The sequence below is a fragment of the Nomascus leucogenys genome, chromosome 9, assembly GCF_006542625.1.
Source record: "Nomascus leucogenys isolate Asia chromosome 9, Asia_NLE_v1, whole genome shotgun sequence".
Taxonomy (NCBI): domain Eukaryota; kingdom Metazoa; phylum Chordata; class Mammalia; order Primates; family Hylobatidae; genus Nomascus; species Nomascus leucogenys.
In genome coordinates, this window is record NC_044389.1 from 2,689,071 (window position 1) to 2,714,496 (window position 25,426).

The window sequence follows — 25,426 nt, forward strand, 5'->3', positions numbered from 1 at the left end:
TCTGGGGTGTGGCGTGGGATCCTCTATATTGTCAAAGCATCCAGACCATTCTTTTCATCTGGGAAATGTGGGACTCACTGTCCCAGAAGGAGGTGGCCCTTGCAGGGCCGGGGAGAGGCTGACATTTGGGTCACACATTACCGACCCTGCTTCAGAGAGAACGTACAGAAAAGGAGTGATGTATTTATATGTAAATGTATGTCTATACATCTGTGTGTGTGTGTGTGGTGTATGCTTAAAACTCCTAGGAAAAGCTTCTTCTCTAGAAGAGATCATAAATCACCTCACTGAAAAAAAAAATCAAAGAACCAGGCTTTCAATGGACTCCACTTCTTTATTTATAAACCCATCTTCCAACCTTTCTGAACTTCTTAAACAACATAATTCATCTCAAGTTGTACAATCTGTTACCTTGGCAAGCTTCTAACGACAAATCTTATTTTCCATCTTTGAATGTGGCTCTTAATTTCTCTACTAAACGTTGAGAGCAAGAACCACTGCGGCAGGTGCGGAATGGGAGTGTGCTTGTGGATTGGATTGGATTTGATTTTTAAAGTAGTTTTGCTGTCAGAAGTCTTTATATCTCTTTCACAAGGAAAGGATATAAAGATACCCTGAGGACAGATCATACTCAGATTGTTCTGTTGTGTGGCAAATTTGTCCTTTTATTTAAAAAAAAAAATCACTTCACCCATGTCCTTTTTTCTCTCTACAACCAAAACAGCATAGGATTAGTCAAAGAGCAAAAGTGATAATATAGATGCCTCTGTAATCCTGTGTAGCTTTCACCTGACTTTTAATTGGGCGTATGTGAGTATATATACATATATTCAGAGAATGCTAATAATGCTCTAAAATAGCAGTTTATCTAGTCCAGTTTTTATACTACATAATGACACCCAACCCACTGCCATGCTTTAAATGGAAGCAGAGGTAAATTTTTCACTAATTATACATTTTAGGGCAGCAACTCTGTGCTGGTCTTATGGTGGTTGGGGACGTTTTTGATATATAAGTAGTTAAATGTGGTCTGATTTAAGTGAGGCTTATGAATTAAAAGAAGAAGCAGACTCCTGATTTTCATTCCCAGACCTCTACTCACTCAGCATTTTAGAATGATAAAGATAAACCCTGTACAAATAGTGGATTCTTTCCCCGATTCTAATCACTGGAGAGTGCTGACTGCACAATCTAACCAAAGGGTGTGTTGAAGCCCCACTGCTTAAGATGATTAAATGTTTTGAACAAGGAATGATTCGGTTGCCATGGGAAGACCGTGTCATGTTGATGCAGTGGCCTCCTGTAGGTTGAGTAAGTTCAGTGTTTACCCTGTGGGCCATTTATTTTCAAAATTAAATTAAAATTCTTACTCTTAAGGAGCTGCAAGTTGATTGTTTTGTTTTTAGGGGCAGCTTGAGTTCCTCCACATTCCATGTCTGAGCTCACATGTGTGCCTAATTTCACAGACAGCCCCTGCCAACCGCCTGCCGAGTTCAGACATACTCTGCTGCCTGCAGCACAGCAACTCCTAGGATCCCTAAAGCTCCTAGCAGCTACACAACTTGAGTGCCTACAATTTTTAATACAAACTCACATCCTGAAATCCTAATGTAGAGTATTATGTTAACATACAAAAACTAATGATCAGAGACGCAACATTCGTGGAGTATATAATAACACATATATTTGCAATTTAGTTTCTAAGTTTGGCAACCTAATGTGAGTGAACAAATATCAGACATCTTGGAGGCTTAATATAATTCTGCACTAAAATTATAAAGACTATGAAACTGAATTAAGGAACTTACACGACAGCTAAGAGTTATTACTGTATAAAATACAACTAAATGAATATTTTCCATATTCGCTTAATTCTCACTGACGGAAATTATCCATATAAAAACTTCTTGGCATCTCTTCTGGTGCTTCTCTTAGTACTAGTAACAGCAATTAATCACAAAAATTCCACAACTTTAGGGCATTATGACTAAAACATAAGCAGAAAAACAAAATAAAACTCCAGGAGGCAGAAATACATTACAAGCTCCATCATAATACATGTTTGTCTTGCTATTAAAATGTAAACTCTTCCAAAACTTTTCCAAATGACTTACATTCATCAATAAGTGTGATTTTCACTTGTTAAACTGAAGTTAAAGAAAATATTTAGCATATGTTTACCCTCAGTTTTAGAAATGTTATACATTAAATCTAAATTGACTCTTCCTTTTTAAATTTGGTGTCTCCACTTTATCTTTTAAATATGGAAAATAACTTCTGCGTAGGTCAGACTTGATTTTGCAGTTTCTGCAGGCTCAGTTGATTTCATGGTTTTGTAAAAGAAACGAAGTGCAAGAGTCCATGTCCAGCATCCACGGAGGGGCCACCTCAGATGAGTCTACGGCGCCCAACAAAGTGGAATGAACTGACCTACCCGAAGAAGCCCAGTCTAGATTCATCAAGCCATTTGTGTGAAATTCTGCACCTTGGGGTTTGCACACATTTCCACCAACATCGGTGTCTCCATCCCCAAATGAAAAGCATCATGAACAGGAAAGAAATCAGAGAAAAACGAGAAGGAGAAGCAGGTCTACACCGAAAGGGTCATTTTTTTCATGAGGCAATGCTTCATGCGACACTTCCATAGGGGGATGTCAAAACTGCTGCCACACTCAAGGACTCTTCCATTTTCCTCAGGATGAAAGGTTTGAAAAAGTGGACCTCTGAGAGGAAATGCTGCAGACTTCCAAATTTGTGAAAGAACTTCCAGCGTCGCTTGGATACTCTGGGTAGGAGGAACTGGAGGAGATGATATTTTTGAGCCTCTGGAGGGCAATGATTAAAAGCAGAAGCAGAAACGCTAAAAGGCTGAGGAATATGGACACATAGATGTAGACGTTTGACAGGTGGCCTGAGGATGGGTCCACTGACGTGGACAGGGATGTGGGAAACAGTTCAAGAAAAGTTCCATTCTCCACACTTCCCGAAAATCCTGAGGAAGTGTCAGGTTCAGACATCTTTATGGAGGGTGAAGGAGTGATCTGGTAGATTAAAGTCAAAACTTCACACAGGGCTTACACAGGACAGATTGGCATTTTTTCACGATCGTGTTTGCAGAATTCACAGGCTGTTAAATCAGCACAACAAAACTTCTTGTTTCTCAGAGGCAGCAGGTATCAGGTGTGCATTGAGACTGAAAGAAAAAAAGCAACTCAGTGCATTCTTCAGAAAAATCACATTTAAATTTCATTTTTAGGTTTTATTTCAGTAAGGATTAATTAGAAAACTCAGCATGGAGGAAACAAGATGATATAACTCCCCTAGGAATCAGTCATGTTTATGTCTTTATATTACAAATGATGATATAAAAATGAACTTTTATTTTCTGTCTACAGTACCCTAGGTGCTGTGTTTCTACAAGGAGCTGAAGATAAAATAAAAGGGAAAATACATTTATGATGTGCTCCATCTGCTGTGATTTCAATAGATGCTCCAAGTATACACTCTGAGATGAGAACACAGAAAGTTAGTTCCAAACCTCCCCCAGAAAATTAATTCCATACATTCACCAGCTCATTAGCATAATTCCTGACCAGTAAATCCCTCTAGCACACTTTGGAAAATCACTGCACATGTGAGTGTGCTTTTTATCGAATGTTTGTAAGATGCTGATTTGTTTATGAAAATTCTATCTCCTTGAAATCAGGTGCCATTTCTATGTAACTCTTTTCCTTAAATGTACCTAGGTACTTTGTTTTACATGCTTTAGGCATTTAATTTAAAAACTTTAGATTCCTTTAGAAGAACAAAGGTTAGATTCTCTCTGAATGGTAGAGAGAGTATCAGGTTGGCTGTCAAGAGACTTAGGTTTGAGGCCTGAGTTCTCCATTGTCTTTGGGAAACTGGGCAAATTACCTACGTTTTCTGAGCATCACTTTTCTTATCTGTAAAATGGTCCAACACCTGCTTCATCTTCCCATGGTGTTATGCACGGACCAACATAATAGACATGGAGGTATGCTGAACTGTAAAGCATTGGAGAAAAAAATGACTTTAGTGTGTGGTGGGAGATAATGGGACTTGGTGGATGGGTGGGTGTAGGGTATTGTGTTTTAAGGGGTGTGGAGGGGGGACCATTTCTTCTTAGCCAGGTGCAAAGAAAAGCTCTTCACTGTGTTCAGGCTGTGAGAAAAGAGGATCCCTCCTGATAGATAAGTCTTTCTTCTAGTCCAGAAAAGATGCTCTTCCTAGCTCTGTATGGCCCTAGATAATTTTGCTATACATTTCTAAATCTTGCTTCCACTGTGGTGCAAAACTAACAGGAAAACATTCACTCTGCCTCTAGCTTTCTCTTCCTAAACTCTGCCCTGCATTTTCCCTGGAGAACTTGCCTTTTCCTTCTGTTCTCCAAATCTAATTAAGCAGCTGATTCTTGGAGGGGTTGACATTTGCCACTGTGGCTGGAGCTGAACAGCACTAATGATCCTTGTTAAGGTGGGGACACTTCAGAGAGGGCTGTCCCTGTTGGGAGACGGGCAGTCTAATGAGTCCTAGTGAGTTCGTGAGTAGGCTAGGGATGGTGTCTTAGTAGTTCCTAAAATAATTTGACTCCTACTCCTCATTTTGCATTGCCTGGTGATTTTAATTCCACTAGGCTGCTACAGGTTCCTAACCAACCTTAAGAAAAAAAAAAAAAAGAAGAAGAAGAATCGCAGTGGGACTGCAAATGTGTTACACTGTTTTGGCAATACCTAGCTTTTTTACAGCACATAAATGTTCCAGCCGTTCATCTTTGGGGAATATAGCAAAGAGTCGTAGAGGTAGCACAGAAAAGAAAACTAGGATAGAAGCCTCACAGATTGGATGGGAAAAACTATTTAAAATGTTCAAGTACAACCTCCTAAGTGTAGCAGAGGAAATAGAGAAATAAAGAAGCTAAATGATTTGACAAAAGTCACATGTCTAATTAGAAGACAAGCAAGGGCTTTTGGCTTCTCCCCACCCTCACCCTCTATAACATCTGGTTTCAGTTTCTCTAATGTTTTGGTAGGAAGGATCAAATGTAAACATAATTTCTTTTCTGCATGGGCAGATAAGGCAAAGACTATGCATCTTGTGTGTTCCTCATGACTACTTTGCAGGGCAGGTAAAGGAGGAATTATTCCTGTTTTGGAGATGAGAAAACTGACATGCAAAGACATCACGATTTACTCAGGGTACATAGCTAGACAGTGACAGAAAAGTGACTAGAATCCATGTCTGAACTGTGTTCTTGGTTTTCTCAACTGTGGTAGGAAGAGAAAAATTATGCTTTGGATAATTAGTTCCTATCTGCCACTTACTTTGGGCAAGCCCACAGTTTAGTCCCCATCTTTTATTTTTCTCATTTGCACAACAGTGATGCCTACCTTTCCTATTTCTCCAGGAGGTCTTGAGTTAAGATGTGATAACATTTTCCATAATCATACTTAGAAAATCATAAAAGGCCATCCCAAGTAAAGTACCAGTAGATAGATAGTTCCTTCTAGAAAGTCTAGAGGAACTTTCATGATCTCTCTTAGTCCTAGAGTTTTGACAGGTGCAGCTGAAGTTGGCTGATTTTTCTAAAGCTACCTTCTCTGCTACCCAAGTCTGTATCATTTTCCAGGGGTGGGGCTGGAGGCACAGGCAATGTCACTCTGGTATCAGCAATTCAGTTGGTAAAGCTCACAGCTGGCTACCAGACCTCTTGTTAATATAATTTTACAGGGTAAATATTCTAAGAGTAGGTTTTTACTTCCTGAAGATTGCCTTCTTTCAGACCAAAACCCCACCATGAGCCTCAACTGTTGACAAGAGAGTTTATAGGAAATGAGGCTCAGAAGGTTTGGTCAAAGCATCTGATCTTTTAAGTGGCCTTGGAAGAATAGGAGAAAACAAGGAAATGAAACCTTGTGTCCTTATTTGACATTTCACAACTAAATATCTTCTTCCTTAAGTATTCCCCCCAAATATCATTGATTTAATACCATTTCCAGGGTACTTCTTAATTTAAAATCACAGCTACACAAATTTCATTTCATACTCTGAAACAACAGAGTGTGTGCACTGTTAGAAAGAATTTTAATTTGGATGTTAATTCTCATTTCCTTATTGAAGTTTTAAACTGGAATATCTTCTTTCTCTCTGGTTTTATTTAACAGTAGCTGTATAATGCTCAGGGTGACCCAGCCTGTATGTGTTTAGGCATTGTGACAGTGTGGAATGAGGCTGGAGGTTGCACTGCGGAAATGAAATCAAACGAGTGTGTTTCAAGATGATGCTTCTTGGGCTGTTGCTCCCAAACAGATAAGCTTTGAGGAAAAGAAGAAAGAGACTTCATCTTAAATGCATAGCCTTGACCTGTCTCGGGGCAGCGCCAGCAGACTCTCAATTCAGGTGACACCTAAAGCCATACGGGGATTTTGATGCTTTTTTTCCGCTCAGAATCACTGTCCTCAGGAGGTGATTTTTGAGAAAGGAGAATGAGACAGTTGGATCACAACATTATAAATGAAGACCTGTGGAAATGTTTTAGCACATGGTCAACCAGCTTTCCCTTTGTCTCTTGGAATAAAAGCCTGGGCTGGAAAGAAATCTACAAAAAAGCAGGCCCCTAGTGAAATGAGGAAGGAGGGATGTGCAGTCTCTCACCATGTGCCCAGTGGGGTGGGAAATGGAATGACAACACAGACAGCGCCCACCTGGGGTCTCTGGTTCCAAGTCATTTAGCACCACAGCCCGGGGACCCCTTTTAAAGAACTTCCTTCCCACGGAAGGATTATGAGGACTATAATGTTTGGGAAGAAGAAAAACATACTCTCTAGCATGTACCTTCATTCTCCATAAATGAAGAAGAGTTGACCAGCTCTCATCTCTGAGTGCTCTCACATAAGCATTGCAGGACCCATGGCAGTCAGCGCATGGGCACAGCCTGTGCCACATCCTTGACTTCTATGACACAATGGTTTGTAAAACTCAGGCTACCAGTCAGCCTCAAATATGGCACAGCAATTTTAAATTTCATGACCGTTATTCAAATACATTTCTATGTGAATAACGACTATTTGAAAGGTTTTTGTTGTTGTTGTGGAAAACTGGGACAAGCTGCTTTGTTCCCTTGCGGACTTTATATTTAAAGAGTGGCCTGGCTGTTAGATGCCATATCAATGTTCCATCATTATCAGGTTCTGCTGTCATACTCCAAAAGGTGATCCTCTCAAAACCATGAGGAAAGTGGCCATAAAGTATTAACACAACGTAATAAAATGCTTTTCCCAGTACACAAAAGGAAGATTTGATAGCCAAATGGAATTAATGGTTTTAGATGATGTATTAGATCTTTTCCTCTGTACAACACCTAAAAACGAATATTTCCAGAATCCAGAAGGGAACTTATCACATCTGAGCAAAGCTGTTCCTCATTCTACTTAGAAAATGCATGTTTTATATAAGACCTTGCAGCCATTCCTTTGCCCTTTGCGTGATGGTCTTCTCTTTTAATGCTTTCTCTCTCCTTAGTGGCCTTTTAGGTCATGCTAGCTGAGAAAAGATTACTGCTGGCAATACACACTTCCCACCACCCTTCTCTAAATGTAAATCTTCACTTGCTTTCAAAGGCAAACATTTACCCCTGGGCCTTGCAGTAATAGAAATAAAGTTTATTATCTTACGTGCTACCCTTACTCAAAGCTGACTCAGCCATCCATAGAGTTGCCTGTTTGAGAACCGCCTGTACTTATCAGTACAATGCTTTGGGAGAGTAGAGTTTTGTGTGAACTCTCATTATGAGTCCTTCAATTGGCATGATAAAAACCAAAGCCACGTTAAGGAAATAAACTGCATCTATCTGCTATCGCACATTGAGAACATTGAATTACAGGGCCATGTTATGTGAAGAAAGGTGGGGAGATGGAGATTTTGAATCGTCCATTGGGTGATGTGAGACAAAAGATAAAAATGAACAGTCTTTTTAATTTACTTTTTAATCTAAATGAGCGATCAGAAAATACACTCAGAATTTTTTCATAGTACTTTGGTGGATAAAAATTATAGAAATGACAAACTAATAGCTTGGTATCAGTGACTTATTTTAAGAATCAATTCCAGGGCAGGCCATTAGGTTGCTTTGGGTTCAGCCCAGTCTCTCCATCTCTCCCTTAGTGATGGTTTTTGCCTACCTGGATTACTCTTAGGCTTTGTAAAATATTTCCTCAGCAAAAATAAAAATAAATATAAATTATACTCAGAATATTTTCACTTTAGAGAACTTATTTTGCACTAATTCTTTAAAAATTAGTTATCTACGTAAGGTATAATTCTCAGAATATTCATCATATATCTTTCTTGATATATAAAACAGAGTTGATTGAGGGAAGCTAAAAAAAAAACCACAGGAGAATCTTTCAAAAAAGGATATGAACTTAACTGTTTTGATCATCTACCTCATTCATACAGTCTCAAAAGTAATTATCGGTATAAGTCCCTTGCATTTATTTAGCTTTGTTTTTCTGGAGGAAATCAAACTATTATTGTTATTATTATTTTGAGACAGAGTCTCACTCTGTCTCCCAGGCTGGAGTGCAGTGGCATGATCTCGGCTCACTGCAACCTCTACCTCCCGGGTTTAAGCGACGCTCCTGCCTCAGCCTCCCTAGAGGCGGGGATTACAGGCACCTGCCACCATGCCCGGCTAATTTTTGTATTTTGGTAGAGATGGGGTTTCTTTCGTCTTGTTGGCCAGGCTAGTCTCAAACTCCTGACCTCAGGTGATCTGCCCATCTCGGCCTCCCAAACTACTGGGAGCCACAGTCATGAGCCACCATGCCCGGATGTAACTATTATTCTTAATAAAATTTCTAGTATGTTTACATCCATGGGAGGATTTTATAGCCAAATCACTGCCTTAGCAAGAATAACTATTTAAAAAGATACTCTCTTAGAATAAAATATATAGCTAAATGGGTAATTTTCTAGATAAAACGGTCAAGTACAAAACCAGGTCCAGGCATAGTATTTTCATGATTCTTTTATGGTGTTTACAAAAGACCAGGAGTAGACTTCCTGCACTTCAGGAAGACTGGACCCATCTTGGCTAACATAATTGGCCTAAATCAAAACAAGAAAAGGAGTAACCTGCAGGTTGAAGAAAACACGAACTGGTTAAGAAGTAGCAGAATGATGAAAGCCACTTTTAGAGAGCAGGAGAAAAGGCCATTGGCTATACACTTGATTGACAGAAAAAGCCAACAGCCAGAGAAATAATGACTTGAAGATCATAAGCAAGATCATAATGAATCAATGGGAAGAAAGAAGGTAAAAACAAGATTGGCTTTTCAAGATGTTACAGCATTTTAAATGAGAGCTTTTGGGATCAATTCTTTCCCCCCATCCTGCTCTGATCATTTCCAATATTTTAGAAGTATATTAAGAAAAACATCTTTTGATCTCAGAGCAGCTAAAATTGGTTAAATCATGGCATTAGTAAAGTAAAAAGTCTTGCTTATTTTTAGCAAAACTAGACAACCTTTCAGAAAATTCTTGGGCTGGGCATGGTGACTTATGCCTGTAATCCCAGCACTTTGGGAGGCTGAGGCAGGAGGATCGCTTGAGCCCAGGAGTTCAAGACCAGCCTGGGCAACATGAAGAAAACCTATCTCTACAAAAAATACAAAAATTATGCAGGCATGATAGCATGTGCCTGTAGTCCCAGTTACTTGGAGGCTGAGGTGGGAGCATTGCTTGAGCCTGGGAGGTCAAGGCTACAGTGAGCCATGATCGTGCCACTGCATTCCAGCCAGGGTGACAGAGTGAGACCCTGTCTAAAAAAAAAAAATACATGAAATAAAATAGAACTCTCATAAAACCATGCCATGCTAGGACAATGGAATGGTGCTTATTCCTTTTCTTTTGTGTCTCATTTTGTCTCTATAGTAAAATAATTTGTATCCAATATATATATTTTTGTCCAATCAGAAAATGTTCATAACAGTCTCTATATAGAGAGTGATATTTGGAAAGATTTTGTGCTTGTAAAATAAATTTGTGATTGTCACAAATCCCTGGAATGAGTCAGCCAGAGCTTTTTTTTTTTTTTTTAATCCTTTGCATGTAAACTACTAGGTATTCTCAGGCCTCAGGGGCCTTTGTGGGCCTCTAAAACTGTCCTAAGAGAGCAGGGAAGAACTTGAAATTCCATCTTTCACAGGCATCCAGGCTAACAAGTTTAATGAGAACCTTTTTGTTGGTCTCTGTTCCTGTAAATGTCTTATTGTTGTTGTTGTTGCTGTTGTTGTGTGTGTGTGTGTATTTTTAATTTATAAGAATGGATATGCAGTAAAGATTTTATTCACTCTATAACATAGACCCCAAACTTCTTTGCCACTTAAAATATCTTGATAGTTGAGGCTTGATGCATAGAAAGAGAGCAATGTAAACTAACCAATGTATCAAGTTCTCTATTTTTGCATATAAGAATACAACAAGGAATAACAACCATTATCTATCCATAAGATCACGTGTATAGGCACAATTTGAAAAAAAAAAGTAAAGATTCCCCATTAAGGAGATACTTTTCCCCTTAATGTAATGCAAGATCATTGGTAGATTTTGGATCCACTTGTCTGAAAAAAAATTTCAGCATTAGCAAAATAATTACACAGGTCACTATTTATATCTATCTCTATTGACAATGGTAGTCATGTATTTGTTTAAACTAGGGTGCTTTATATAATATCCTATTCCCTAAAAATGGATTAGAACATCACAAATATGCATAAATGTTATGTGTCTTGCATTTCCCAATAGGAATTCAAGCTAACAGAGTCTTTCACTTAATGACATTTTTAATCCACATTTCCTTGAATTAATGAACCATTGTTTCTCATAACACAACTACAGATAGAACCCTAGTTGATTACATAGTCTGTAAATTGCCCATCTCATCCAGATATTAGCCAAGTGTTTGGCATAACATATACATAAGAATTTTGCCAAATAAATTATCTCATTCTTCCAGTCCTCTATGGCTGACAGTCAAATATGATAATGCTTTCAACAGTAAAATGGCTATTTAAAAAGAATAATGCCTATTAATTGGCAGCTTAGGCAGGCTAAGTTTTGGATATATCCAGTTTTGGCCATATTATATTGTTTAGTAGTCAGCTGAATACTCAGAGAAAAAAAAGTAGGATTCAGACTTCAAGATTTCTTCCCTCACAGGAATCCTCAGTGTAAGCTCCTTGGTGGATCTTGGATCAATTAAAAAAAACCAGCTTTGTTATAAAGCACATTATTAGGACCACTGGGGAAATTTGAATATAGACTGTGTACATTAGATAATTATACCAATATTAAATTTCCTAGTTGTAGCATAGGAGAATGTTCTTGCTCTTAGGAAATGCGTATTAAAGTATCTAGCCATAAAGCTTCATATTATCTGCAACTAACCCTCAAGTGGTTCAGCCAAAATAGCAAAAAAAGTACACACACATACGCATATGCATACATACATACATAAAACAAATGTGTCAAAATGTTAACAACTGGTTAATCTAGTTGACAGGTATATAGGTATTTATTGTTATTATTCTTGCAACTTTTCAACAGTTTTAGAAATTTTTAACATACAAGTTGAGGAAGAAAATAATTTGTCCCAAGGAACTCAAGAAAATATGCTTCGAAAAATATGCGCTAAGTCAGCCAAAATGTTAGAAGCTTCTAAGGAAATACAATAATAGAAGCCAGATTCTTCTGTGGGCATTAGAAAAGCTCAGCTACTTGCTGCTACCATCAGCTCATGATGCCCAGTAAGCCACAAACACTTGCAGTGAAGCATCAGAGGATGAACTAGAGGGAGCTGAATATGACCAGGAAACTGTGCCTATGGTGGTGGGAGAGGCTGCCTGAAGACCAAGAATGGTGACTCACTAGTAAGCCTTATTCACAACTCTACTCCTGCCACCACCCACTGGACTGAATCTCATCTGGGCCTCCAGGAGCAAGTAATCCTGTTATGTGCATCTTACATCATCAGTCATCTTCAGAGGCAGCCAAGGATATCTCTCCTGCAGTTTAAACGCCCAGTCAAAGCTTGGGACTAGCAGTTTTCTAATGAGGACCAATGAGTAGGTGATCTGTGAGAAGATCAGGGAGAACCCACAATAGCCAATGTGCTCCAGGTTCAAAGTAGGGATTTCAGGAAACAGAAGCAGCAGAAGTAGAGACTTCGCTAAGTGAAAGAGGCTGCAAAGAGCAAGTTCCACGGAGAAGAAAGCTCACTCTCCTTACAACTCTTATAACTGGCAACCACCTCCTTAATCACCTTGGTTTGGGTGAGTTCTCTAGAGTAGCAAGAGTCTAAACTTGAGCCCATGAACTCACTTACAGTCCAGGGCAGAGTCTTTTGTCATAGGGGCCAATGAACAGTTCAGAAATTGAAGCTAGTCATGGCAAAATGCAGCTGCAATTTTAAAAAATAGGAAACATTGATATGAATAGTGTTTTTCCCCAGTCATCACCAATCACATGACTGAGGATACAGGTAGGGACCTGAAATTGTCAGTGCCAGATGAATCTGATGTTAGGCAGAGGTTACATAAAACACGATCTATACAAGGAGACTAAGTGCTCTCTCATGGCTGTGAAATTACTCATCTACCTGGATTTCCAAGGACACCTGGGAAGGGAGAAAACAGAAAGAGGACGTTGTGTCCTTCATCAGGAAAGCACCTTCCCCTGTGGGTTTCCCGTGGTCCTGCTAATCCTCAGTGTGAACACAGCGGCCGAGCCTGCCAATGCTCTCTCTTTTTCTCACAGGCGGCACAGCGAACTCAAAAGTCTGGTTAATAAAGAAAATGTCTACATGTTCCTCATAACATGGAACAAAATGATATGGCAGGCTATCAAGTGTGGGTGGAAATCAAGTCTTCAGCAGCCTGTTGTCATTTTAGATAACAATTCAACACCAGAGCCTGTCAAAGACAATATGGAAGCAATAGATGAGTGTAGGCTCAAATTCTCCCAGAGCGTATTTCAACTTGAAAATGTAAGAAGGTGAAACTGAAAAATAATTGGGAATTATTTGTGGAAAACAGACTGCCAAAGTAGTGACCTATAGAAAATAGTTACACATTCTTTTAAAAGTATAAATAAATATGTTTTCACTCAAGGAAATTATGGATAATCTTTAATACAAGATTTAACTGACTTTGACTGTCCTTTATTAAGGCTGAGCTCTTCATCTTACTTTTAGAGGCTGTGAGCTCTGCATTTTTAATTCACTTGTAGAAATAGCCTACACTTTCACCCATTATTCACTATTCTTACATCTAGTATCAGTTCTTTTTTGTTTCAATGGTGTGAGCTGGGATGCAGGGACACATCATGGCAGAAGAGTGACGGGAGGTACAGGAGAGAGGAAAGAGGTAGTGAGGGCATCCCCAAGTCATTGAGGAGTAGCAGTCTGTCTTCAGAGCATGACTGGCAGAGGAAGGCAAACCCAGGATGCTTGTGGAGGAGAAAGAATGTGCAGACAAATCAGTTTGAGGAAAAAGAACAAGGGTAACATAAATGATGGCTGCTAGTATTTATCAAATAAAAGCATGTACCAATTTTGGATGTGTGTCTGTATATGTATGTGTGTTTTCTTTAATCGCCACAACTCATTAAGTCAGTTAGTATTATCTCCCATCATCTTTTTTAGCAAATGAGAAAATTAAAGCTCAGAGAATTTTTTTTTTTTGACAGAGTCTTGCTCTGTCGCCCAGGCTGGAGTGCAGTGGTGCGATCTCAGCTCACCGCAACGTCTGCCTCCTGGGTTCAAGCGATTCTCATGCCTCAGCCTCCTCAGTATCTGGGAGTAGAGGCACCCACCACCATGTCTGGCTAATTTTTGTATTTTAGTAGAGACGGGGTTTCACCATGTTGCCCAGGGTGGTCTCAAACTCCTGAGCTCAGGAAAAATGCCTGCCTCAGCCTCCCAAAGTGCTGGGATTACAGGCATAAGCCACTGAGCCCCGCAAGCTCAGAGAATTTAAAGACTTGTCCAAGCTCACCCAACCACTTAGAGGCAGGGCTGGAATTCAAATCTACATCTCTCCATCTCCAAACTGTATGTTCATTCCATTCCTTCTCTCTGGGGAGGCTGTGGGTTGAGGAGGAATGTATTTGAGACTTGTAGTCACTAGTGCTGTTCACGAAATGTTTCTGATGTCCTTTCTCGTAGGCCTGTCATAGGATTTCATGTTCCCACCCCCTCTGAATTTAGGGTGACTGTATGACTTATTTTGACCAATGAAATGTATGAAAGGTGACATGTCCCTTCTGGATAGAAAATGTAAGACCTAGTGTGAGATTTGCCATACCCCTTCCCTCTGCTGCAATTATTGTGTAATGGTGTAAGTACCTGCCAATGTCTATCAGTCTGCATCCTTGAGTGACCACAGTGAGTATCTTCACCCCTTGCTGGCCTCAGTGACACTTATGTCAACATTAATAAACTTTTGTTGTTTTAAGCCACTGAGATTTGGGGCTTATTTGTTACTGTAGCATCATTCTCCTTCTACTAACTAACATAAGGTCTCACTATATTTTAATGGCAGAGTTTATTATGGGTCTGTAAGAATTTGACCATAAATAAGTCAAATTATGAATAACTGAGAGTTGTAGGAATTGTGTATGTAATATATTAAAACTCTCTTTTGGCACTGGTGAGAAAGAAGGTTTTAAAGGCTGTTTTGGTTAGCTTTAATTTCATAGAAGCGTTAGGTTTAAGGGCATGAGATTTAGCTACTGGTAGTGCCAAAGACATGTTCCTTAACAAGCTCAAATATGATGAGCTCCTACTGTATAAGGATAATCCTGACCAGCTGTCACTTAAACAGGCCAAATGGTTTCAAATGGGAACTGGTGAGAGGCCATAAGGATATTAAGACTAACTCATGACTCCCAGTGGAAAAAACAACTCGTTGTACAAGGGTCAGTGGTATTGCTTTTGGTTAAGAAAAACTAGCTACTTGGGAGGCTGAGGCAGGAGAATCACTTGAACCCAGGAGGCGGAGGTTGCAATGAGCGGAGATCACGCCATTGCACTCCAGGCTGGGCAACAGTGTGAGAATCCATCAAAAGAAGGAAGGAAGGAAGGAAGGAAGGAAGGAAGGAAGGAAGGAAGGAAGGGAAGGAAGGAAGGAAGGAAGGAAGGAAGGAAGGGAGAGAGAAAGGAAAGAAAGAAAGAAAAAAAAAAGAAAGAAAGAAGAAAAAGAAAAACTAGTATTTGTTGCATTCAATCATACATTGAACAAATATTTCTTAACGATGTACAGGAAGGGGTAGAATATTATCATTATGTGCATGAGTCTAATGCATCTATAATTTGTATAGTTGCCAACTACAGTGAGAAATCTAAGACTTCTCTTATATGGTCTGTCCCTTACGATCTGGCCACAGGCTACTTTTCCAGTCTCGTTTTTACCATTGTACCTAAGATTCATGTTCCAGGCATAACATGCTGTTTTCAATTCCCCAGTTAAAAAAATACTTATGTTTAATCCTTATATGTGTACATATCCTCTCCCTAACTTGAACCCAAATCCAATTTGTTCACTGCAGGTCTCTATCAAGCCATCCATCTTCTGTCTCATCTGCTTATTATTCACCTAATAGAAATCCCTACCTACTTTCTCTGTGCAAATTTCTGGCTCCCTCCTCTGCATTCTCAGCATACTTTCTGTACCTTTCTACACTAGCATTTCTCACATTTTATTATATTTACTATATTTATTTACGTATCTGCTTTAACAAACTGGGAAGTTCTAGAATAAAGAAATAACAATTCACTTATCTTATACCCACAGACTAGTACAGAATGTGGCACAAAGATGATCAATCAGCATTTGTTAGATGGCTGCATGAATGAAAGAATAAGGGAATAAAGAAACTTGAAGCTTCTTGGAGAGATAGCTCATGTTTATTCTGTCTTTACAGGCAAAAGAATATTTATTTAACAAATGAATAAATGATCTTGTATAAAATCATAAAGATTACTCAAAGGGTGTAAGCATCAACAGTAAAGAATAATGATGATGAACCCTCTCTAAATTTTTGAAGTGTTTCAGTTATGGCAATAAAATTAATAGTTTCTGGTTCCAGGGCAAACTCTGCCCATACTTTTAAAAATCAACCAATTGTGTCTTTCAACGATGTGTAAGAAAGCTAAGATTTTATTTGGTCAACTGTTCACCAGGATAATTGAGGAAAGGATGGAAGAGTGTGTTGGAAATACTGAAATACATTCTTGTGAACAAGCTGGAGGGTTGTAACAAATGTATTCTGAAGGGCACAGTAAAAACCAAGAGAGTTTACCATAGTGAGACGATGAAGCTCTGGCTGAATATGAACCAGAATGCATTTTTAAAAGAATTTCTTAAGTTAAACTCCATGATAATTCTATCTTTTGACAATTACAAGTCCTTTATCATCACAACCTATGACACTGTGCTCATCTGTGGAAATAAAAAGGGTCAAGGAAAATACTTCATGATCATTGTAGGGGAAGCTGATTATAATTCACTACATTCAGGAATATCACGTACCATAGGATTGTTAGCTACTCCATCTCAATGCTAAACCAAACCAAAGTGAAACAAAAACAGCTCAAACAATTCAATAGCAAATCGGCACAGAAAAAGAAAATATTTACATTTTTATAAAATTTTCAATTTGACTACAAAGTGCTGCTTTGGAGATCTGGGCTACTCAAAGCAGCCACCTGGCTCCCTCAGTGACATGTTGGTTACAGGTCCCTGTGAGATGAGGAACCTGCAGCAAATACAGTGCTTCCTTCATCAAGAAAGTCTTGCTACAAAAGAAGAAAAAGGATAAAAGGAAATAGTTAAACTAAAAAGTATGCCTAGTGCCTTATTTGATTTATATTCTGGCACGAGTTCTGTATCTCATGACGAATAAGTAATAATTCAAATGGGCGCTGGTGCATGGACTGTGCTTCGAGTAGTACTTGACGCAGATCATAGCCATGGTGATGTGAGCAGCAATCTCCTTACCAGCAGTATGCCAGGGAACTAATCCAAAAACCTCAGCTTCTTAGGAAAATAATAAGAGGAATGAAAACAGATGAGCACAAGAGAAGCAAATATTCTCTTTTTTCATTCATCGTACAACTAACTGCAAATATGTATCAGGTACTAGATACCTGATTTATTCTTTTGTTTTCCTTTATAGTCCCTCTCAATCTTCACTTTCCCCTATTAAAAAACAGGAGAATCGCTTGAACCCGGGAGGCGGAGGTGTAGTGAGCAGAGATCACACCACTGCGCTCCAGCCTGTCGACAGAGCAAGACTCCATCTCAAAACCAGAAACAAACAAACAAAACAAAACAACAACAGCAACAACAAAGAAAAACCATCGAAAACTAAAAACCACGCAAGCAGCAATAACAACAAAAGAAAGAAATTTTCACAGAATCAGAGAGCTACAAGTCTTTAGCAATCAGGAAAATGACGCCCCCAAAATTTCAGTGAAGTTTGAAGGTCATTGTTTATATGTCACTTGTTTTTGAAAAAGGATATGTAGTAGGAACTCCAGCTAGTGAAAGAGACCACAAATTGAGGGCCCAGCACCCCTTTCCAACCCTAAATCCACTCTATACTCAGAGCTGAGCTGAGTGTCTAACAAGAGGAAGACAGACAAAAAAGAAGTTAATTTCTTTTAATCCAGAGGTTTTTCATCATATGAATCAAAATATGTGCCAAGCAGAGAGTTCGGTGGAAAAATGTAAAACAAAAACCAACAGGGATAATAAGACGACACTTGAACAGAGATCTTGGAAACTCATTCCATTGAACTAGACCCATTTTGTTGGCAAGGAGTCTTTCTGAAGGTCTGAGACTAGCATCCAAGCTCACCAAGGACTTTCCCATGAGTAGTTGTTAGAATGACAGGTTTGCCTTGAGAATGGCAGAGGGTAGAGATTGAGTATCCCTTATCCAAAATGCTCTGGACCAGTAGTCCAGTATCAAAAACAGTAGTGTTTCTGAGTTTGAATTTTTTTTGGATTTTGGAATATTTGAACATACATGAGATATCTTGGGGATGGGACCCAAGTCTAAACACAAAATTCATTTATGTTTCATATACACCTTACACACATAGGCTGAAGGTAATTTTATACAATATGTTTAATTTTTTTTTGCATGAAACAAAGTTGTGTGCGTTGAACCATCAGAAAGCAAAAGTGTCACTATCTTAGCCACCCATGTGTACAATTTGTGGTTATTTGGTATCACCATAATTCCTGACTGAATTTATACACTACTCATAGCAATTATTTTCTTACACTTATTCACACATAAGTACTTAACACTAAAAGATATGGCATCATTAATACACAGAAAAAAATGTGTTCAAGGGTAACTAAGCAGGTCAGGTGCGGTGGGTCACACCTGTAATCCCAGCACTTTGGGAGGCCTAGGCGGATGGACCACTTGAAGTCAGGAGTTCAAGACCAGCCTGGCCAGCATGGTGAAACCCCGTCTCTACTAAAAATACAAAAATTAGCCAGGTGTGGTGGCAGGCACCTGTGATCCCAGCTACTCAGGAGGCTGAGACAGGAGAATCGCTTGAACCCAGGAGACAGGTGTTGCAGTGAGCTGAGGTCGTGCCACTGCACTGTCCAGCCTGGGTGACAGAGCAAGACTCCATCTCAAAAACAAAAAACAAACAAAAACAAAACAAAACAAACAAACAAAAAATTGACTAAGCAGTACAGTTGCATCTCAAGAATACTCGCATCAGCTGTTCAACAACAAACAGCAGGCTTTCAGTCTCAGCCTGCCATGCTGCCTTTTGATGAAAAGAGTACTGTGCACTGTGGCATCATGCCAATGCTCAAAAAGTTTAGATTTTGGGACATTTCAGACTTTGGATTTTTGGATTAGGGATGCTCAACATGCATTGGTAAATATTTTTTTTTGAGCCTGGTACCATTTATATGGGTGTGTCAAATTGAACACATAAATTATGTCTTTATGATATCTTATGATATGTCTTTATGATCTGTGTACTTTTCTATATGAATGTTAACTGCTAATAAAAATTTTTTTAAGGAAAAGAGTATTATGTGCCAGGCATAGGGAAGAATGGGTCACAGTGAGGAAGGTCTACTGCTTGTTGTATGAACTATTTGAATGCTTCCCTTTTCACACAAACTAGGTAGCATTATAGGATAACAGTGTAAATGATACATTTTAAGAATTTATCCAATGGAGAAAAAAATCAGACAAGTTCAAAAGTACGTGCACAAAGATGCATTCTGTAGCTAAACATTGAAGCTACTAAAATGTCCATGAGTCAAAGATTAGTTAAATAAATGACAGAAGAGTCACACAGTGGAGTCTCTTGATCCTTTTATATTAAAAAGGACTGTATATATATATATATATATATATATATACATATATATGTGTGTATATATATATATACATATATATGTGTGTGTATATATATATATATATATATATATATTTAAATTTTATTTTAAGTTCCAGGATACATGTGCATGATGTGTAGGTTTGCTACATAAGTAAACATGTGCCATGGTGGTTTGTTTCACCTATCATCCCGTCACATAGGTATTAAGCCCAGCATGCATTAGCTAATTTTCCCTGATGCTCCCTCCCACCACCCTACCCCAACAGGCCCCAGTGTGTGTTGTTCCCCTCCGTGTGAAAAAGGACCATATTTTCTAACATGAAAAGATGCTGAACATCTATGACTAAGTCAAGAAAGTAACCTTCAGAATAGTGTATATTATGATTCCATTTTTGTAAAACAACAACTACTACTGCTACTACTATTATCCACACATATATTTTAGATGCAAAAACAACAACACAAAACAAGAGGTTATATACCGAGCTGTTAACATATGTTTTTGTTAGAGGGTAGTATTACGGGGGCATGTTAACATTCTATTTTGTGCATTTCTCTATCTATATTTTGACAAAAAGAATCGTGTATTAACATCAGAAAAAATAATAAAGGTATTTTCATTAAGAAATAGAAATAAAATTTGATTATGCCATATGCCATGAAAATACTGCTGGTTTTTAAGCCCAGGACTTGTTTTTTCTCTTCCCCGTCCTCCTTCTCCCCTCTTTTTCTGTACTGTCTATACTTAACACAAACCTTTGAAATGTTCATTTCTACCATTTTTTTTCAAAGTTTGACTTTCAGGCTGATGCCAGAAAGTCAATCTTCCTAATAGGGCTTAAACGTACCTGGAGGTAGCATTGCATTTTACAGGATGTTGTCAATGTTCTACTTAAGAAATGAGAACAGTACATCCCTCTGATATAATCCTGGTCACAAGCAAATTGAAGGTGAATAAGGACCAAGGCAGTTTAACCGGCAACAGTTGATAGATTACCAGGTACTTCTAATCAGCACCAGACTACCCTAGCAAGTTAACCAGGAAAGCTGCCATATTGGCCTCCCATGGGAAGTGAATCTGTATGTTCAATGTTCCCTGAATGAAGTTAGTTAGTGTTTTAACTGTGGTTTCAGTCATCTTCCAGTCTCTCTTAATTTGAAACCGATTCTTATAGCCACCTATCCTTCTGCTTCCCATCAGAAGTTGGATTCAGGTCTGTTACCTTCTTAAGTGACCCTTTTAACAATTATTAGAGGCTTACATTTTCCAGACCCTTGCACTATTAACAATATCAACATCAAGACTCAAAGTACAAATTGTAGACCTAGACTGACTAATTTCCTGTCTTAATATAGCTTAATAGATGGGAATTTAAAAGTTAGGAACTCAGAAAATATTAGTGACGCACCCCATTTCTGAAGGAAAGGTGGAGGTTTGTCATATGGCACTGTTTTGGCTGGATGACGCCACTTCATGCTTAGAGATATGTTAAAGTGTGTACAGCTGTTTGACGGCTCAGACATCTTTATCTTTTTTTTTTTCAAAAAAAATTTCCAAACTTAGTAAAGGCTAAATAATGACTATTTCCTATATCCATAAGGAACTCTTGAAGGACGCATTTTATGTCATGAGACTGAGCATGAAGACGCTGTATCCTTGGGATACATCTGCCACAAATCAGAGTCAGAACAGAAGGGACCACAGAATTTGGCCTAGTAGACTGTTGCCCGGCTCCTGAAATGGCCAGTGAATGCACAGATGGACTTCCTGAATTCTAAATCAAAGGTTGGGCCACATACGCATACCAAGGGCTTCTTCATCTAAGCCTCTGGCTTGAATCCTCTAGGCACATATGTTGGCTAAAAGGAATCCTGCCAACTCGTGGGCTTAAAGCTTGAACTTCTTCCTTGTTGGGTTCCCTATTCCATTAACTAATTTAAAGGCTTTATTATTATTATTTTTAGCTCTCATTATAAACAATAATGAAATCTATAAAAATTAGGCCTATAATACTTCGTATTAATATACTAATATAATATAATAGGCTCCACAAGTAGATATTTGAAGAAAACAACATTCTTCTGCAGCACTACTTTTTGGCTTTTAGTTTCATTTAACAAATATTTACTGAATGGCTTATGGGTACCAGGAGCCAGGCAAGTGGGACCTACACAGTGCCTGGCATCCAGGGCCATTCAGAAATGTATTTTTTCAGATTCTTAAATCACTACTTTAAAAACTCAGATGAACAAAACACAAAAATTCAGCCATAATTTTATTTTTCCCTTCTTCATTATAACTAATTAAGTATAAAAATGCTCATACAAACTGCACAAACTTTAAACAAAAAAGGACCCCCCAAAAATGTTGTAATATAAGTATAGGGAGAAGAGTAAGCCAGAGAAGAACGATCATCAAATGAGCTCAGACTTGATCTAGCATAGAGGCTGACTCAGAATTTTGCCTGTTATGAGTTAGACTTTCTTTTTTATAATGAATGTATAACTCCAAGTTTGCTTAAAGGTTAGTATGGTTGGTCATTCTTACAAATCAGCTCTGTCATTCTTCATCTGCCCTCACTAAAGAAGAACAAGAAAAAAGAAAAAGAAACCCAGGAAACCTGCAAATAAACTCTCTCATGGATTTGATGCCACATGCAATCACACAGTTATTTATCTCTTAACCCCTGATGTGCTTGTCCACATCGTAGACATCTAGTAAAATCTGTTGAACTGAACGAACTAATAGCAAGGGAGAATGGACTCGATCTTACCTTACAACAGGTTTCTTTAGGTTTCTTTAATGAGAACAATAAATGTGTGCGTTCAGCTCTTCAGAGCACTTTGCCTTATATAGAGGAATCAAAAATAATAAGCCCCTCAAAGCCAAAACACAAAAATGGAATATCCCACCCACGTGCTGGATCTCAATATTTCCAGATTACTTCTGAGGTTGACAGATGCTTCGGCGGCCCTACGATGTCCAGCATTTAAAGGTGACTAGGGCATGGGCTGAGGGAGGCTCTGAGACCGGGCAGCCTCACTCACAAGCCCTCTAAAAGGCAATTTGCTTTACAGATCAACTAAAAACGGTGTTCTGAGTGTGGTGGTGGCGGGGGAAAAGACACTACTCTACTTAGTAAAATGAAGAGAATTTAGTTACAAAAAGATATTTAAGAACCTCTATGGGCACGATCACAAATAAGCTGAGACACCCAGGCTAGTTGTATAATTCAGCAAATTAAATATTGTTTTTTTCAGAGGGTGCATGGGGCTCCGCAAGACTGCATTAAAAGACAAACCCTTTAAGAAAAGACTGTCACTTGTGCCTCTTTTCCTGTTAGGCTGTTGTCTGAACAACGAATCCTGGAAGCACCTAGGAGAAGGCACCTAGGAGAAACGTCTTAGGCACCTAGGAGAAGGCACCTAGGAGAAACGTCTTAGGGAGTAGTCCCGCGGGTCCGCCCCAGGACAGTAACGCTGTCAGTTTCCCCGCCCTTTGCACCTGTAGTGCAGACTGTACCAAATGCGATGGCTTTGAGACGTCCTCTAGCCATAGCAGCCCATCATTTACCACAAAGAACCACTGAAGTACATACTTTAGCTGAACATTTTCCGAAGAAAAATTAACAGGGAGAGGAAATGAAGGACATTAACAAACGGACCCCGTCTCTAGAGTCTGAGATCAAACCCTAGTCCGATGGAGCCCGGGCATCTGGTGCAGGAAAGCGGGCAGGCGTAGCCCCAATCCTGGTCCTCAACAAGATATTTCTGTGAATGAATCCCTCTGCTCCCTGGAGGAGGGCACATTACATATCCCTTTCCTAAATCAGAACTGAAGCAATTTGCCCATCTTTCGCACACCTCGACAGGGAAAGGCAGGATTCCAGTGTCTCATCAGACCCGGGAACAGGGGAAGGGTCGCTGGCGCAGTTACCTACTGGGTTTCCGGGAGCTAGGGAAAACACCCCTGGGAAACGCAAGTGTTCAGCGCCACATAAAACTTCCCCGGATTTAGGGCCACCCGAAGACGGGCGAAAAGACTCTCCAGCGCCTTAAGGTGCAAAGCCAGCTGTCAGTGTGCGCATGGCGAGTCCCCGTTCCCGAGAAGGAACGCAAATGACCCTAGAAAATCAGACAGGAGCAAAACAAACCCAAGAATGACCCTCCACACACCACAAAGGCAAAAACAAACAGAATGCACCTAGACACACACTCTGCAAAGTGTAGAACTGTCTACACTCGCATGGAGGAATCCACCTTGCAGAGCGAGGGTAGACCTTCCCGGTTCCCAGTGTCTGGGACCGAGGCAGGTCATCCCGGGGCCAAGGACATTGCGCTCAGGGCCCCTCGCGGCTCCTCCTGCAGCCCGTGGAGTCACCCCGAGACTCGGAGAGCCGGGCTGCGATTGCTTCTCGGGACAGTAAGGACACCTCAAAAGGGATAGATTTGGGGGTGTTTCTCAGAAAGGAGCCAGATCTCCGGGAGCCCAGATCTCGGCGAGAGTCTGGGAGGCGGCTCGCCTCCAGGACCCGAGGCCGCCCCAGGCAAGGAGTGGGGCGCCCTCCGCGTAGGGCAAGTTCGCCCCTAGAGCTCGGGACCCTGCAAGTCTCCCTCACTGACCTGCGGGTCAGGACACGCGACTTCCCCAGCAGGTCTCCTGCGCTCGCGGTGGGGCGGTGCTCCCGTCTGGAAGATCCGCGCCCGCGAAGCCGTCCTCGGGAATGTTGGGCGCAGCCGCGCGGCGCGCAGTCTGGGCGCACGGAGGACAGCGGGCGCAGCGGGAGTGGACCGGGGCTGCCGGCTCCGCACAGCCCGCGCGTCGTCCCTCCGCCCCTCCTGGCCGCACAACCAATGGCCGCGAGCGGGTCCCACTCCTCGCCGCCCCCTAGTCTCGGCTCTAGCGGGCGCTTGGCTCTAGGACGGCGCCCAGCTCGGGCGAGGGAGGAGCTTGCGCCACCGTTGGAAAATCTCGGAGGACGAGGAGGCGTTGCGCAGGGAGCCCCATCTGGGGAAGGCAGGTGTAGTGGGTGAACTTTAGTGTGTGTGTGGGGGGGTGGGGTGGGGGGAGTGGGGAGGAGGGCAGTTTTTTTAGGGCTCAGGGGCCTTTCTCTGCAGATGAAAGCATCCACTTCTTGCCAACTTTCTCCTCCTCTTACATCTTTTATGAGCTCCTCGCAGCCCCCAACCAAAACAACTACTCTGGGTGCACCATCGCAAGCCCAGCTCTGACTGAGTTGCGTGGGGCATGGCCTCGTTCTGCGATGAGCTTCACAACAGACAGCCCTCGCTCAGCCTTCCCCGCGTGCCCCTCTGAATCCTATACCAAATCATCAAATGAATCGAATAGGATTGGCGTCTCTGTCATTGCCAGGGAGACAGTCAGTCATGAGTCTCTACTAGGGAACTGGCATAGAGAGTCATATATCATAACAGAACTCTGGAAAAGGAGGCTTTAACTGATCCGACCAACTTCAGTTACCAGTCAGTGCTGCTACCTTGACCAGAAGACTCTCTCTCTCTGTATTCCTGTTTTTCAACTGGAAAATGAGAGACTTGGATCACTTGGTGTCTGCGGTCTCTTTCACTCTGACATTCAACAATCCTGTTGCTCTGTGGCCTGTAAAGAGCTGAACCCCTGGGAAGTGTTGATGTGGCTATCTGTTCCTTGAGCCCCTACTCCATCTGGTTCTGTTGTCTTCACCGTGAGACCTATTAGTGGCCAGAAAAGCAAATCATGCACAATACAGAATCAGGCCACCCAAGTCTCAGTGACCACGAACACATGCACATATACTGCCACCCACCAGGGCCCGGCTCCTAGGAGCCTGCTACTTCCACCCATGTTCAATTGTTCTCCAAGTAGAGACAGGCAGGGGCACCTGGCTTAACTCTGAAGCTCCGTGGTACATAAGTAAAGCCTCTCTGTCTCTCCCCTTCCTTCTCCAGGGCAATTGTGGATGG

General features: G+C 40.5%; 1 protein-coding gene across 2 annotated transcripts; it reads right to left on the bottom strand.

The window, feature by feature from the left end:
• Window positions 1-314: 314 nt before the first annotated feature.
• Window positions 315-24,358, bottom strand: SERTM1 (serine rich and transmembrane domain containing 1). Of its 2 annotated transcripts, none has more exons than XM_003270276.3 (2): window positions 24,086-24,358; window positions 315-3,193 (listed from the first exon to the last, which is right to left on the bottom strand). In XM_003270276.3, the coding sequence occupies exon 2, from the start codon at window positions 3,015-3,017 to the stop codon at window positions 2,694-2,696; it is 324 nt and encodes a 107-aa protein (XP_003270324.1). In that variant the 5' UTR covers window positions 3,018-3,193; window positions 24,086-24,358; the 3' UTR covers window positions 315-2,693. The 2 variants fall into 2 exon arrangements, with proteins under 2 accessions (XP_003270324.1, XP_030674265.1); XM_030818405.1 differs by lacking the exon at window positions 24,086-24,358 and adding an exon at window positions 22,237-22,280.
• Between the last annotated feature and the right edge of the window lie 1,068 nt (window positions 24,359-25,426).

Excerpts from the sequence above, each read along its gene's own strand:
- SERTM1 (XM_003270276.3), bottom strand. The coding sequence starts at position 3,017 with ATGTCTGAACCTGACACTTCCTCAGGATTTTCGGGAAGTGTGGAGAAT.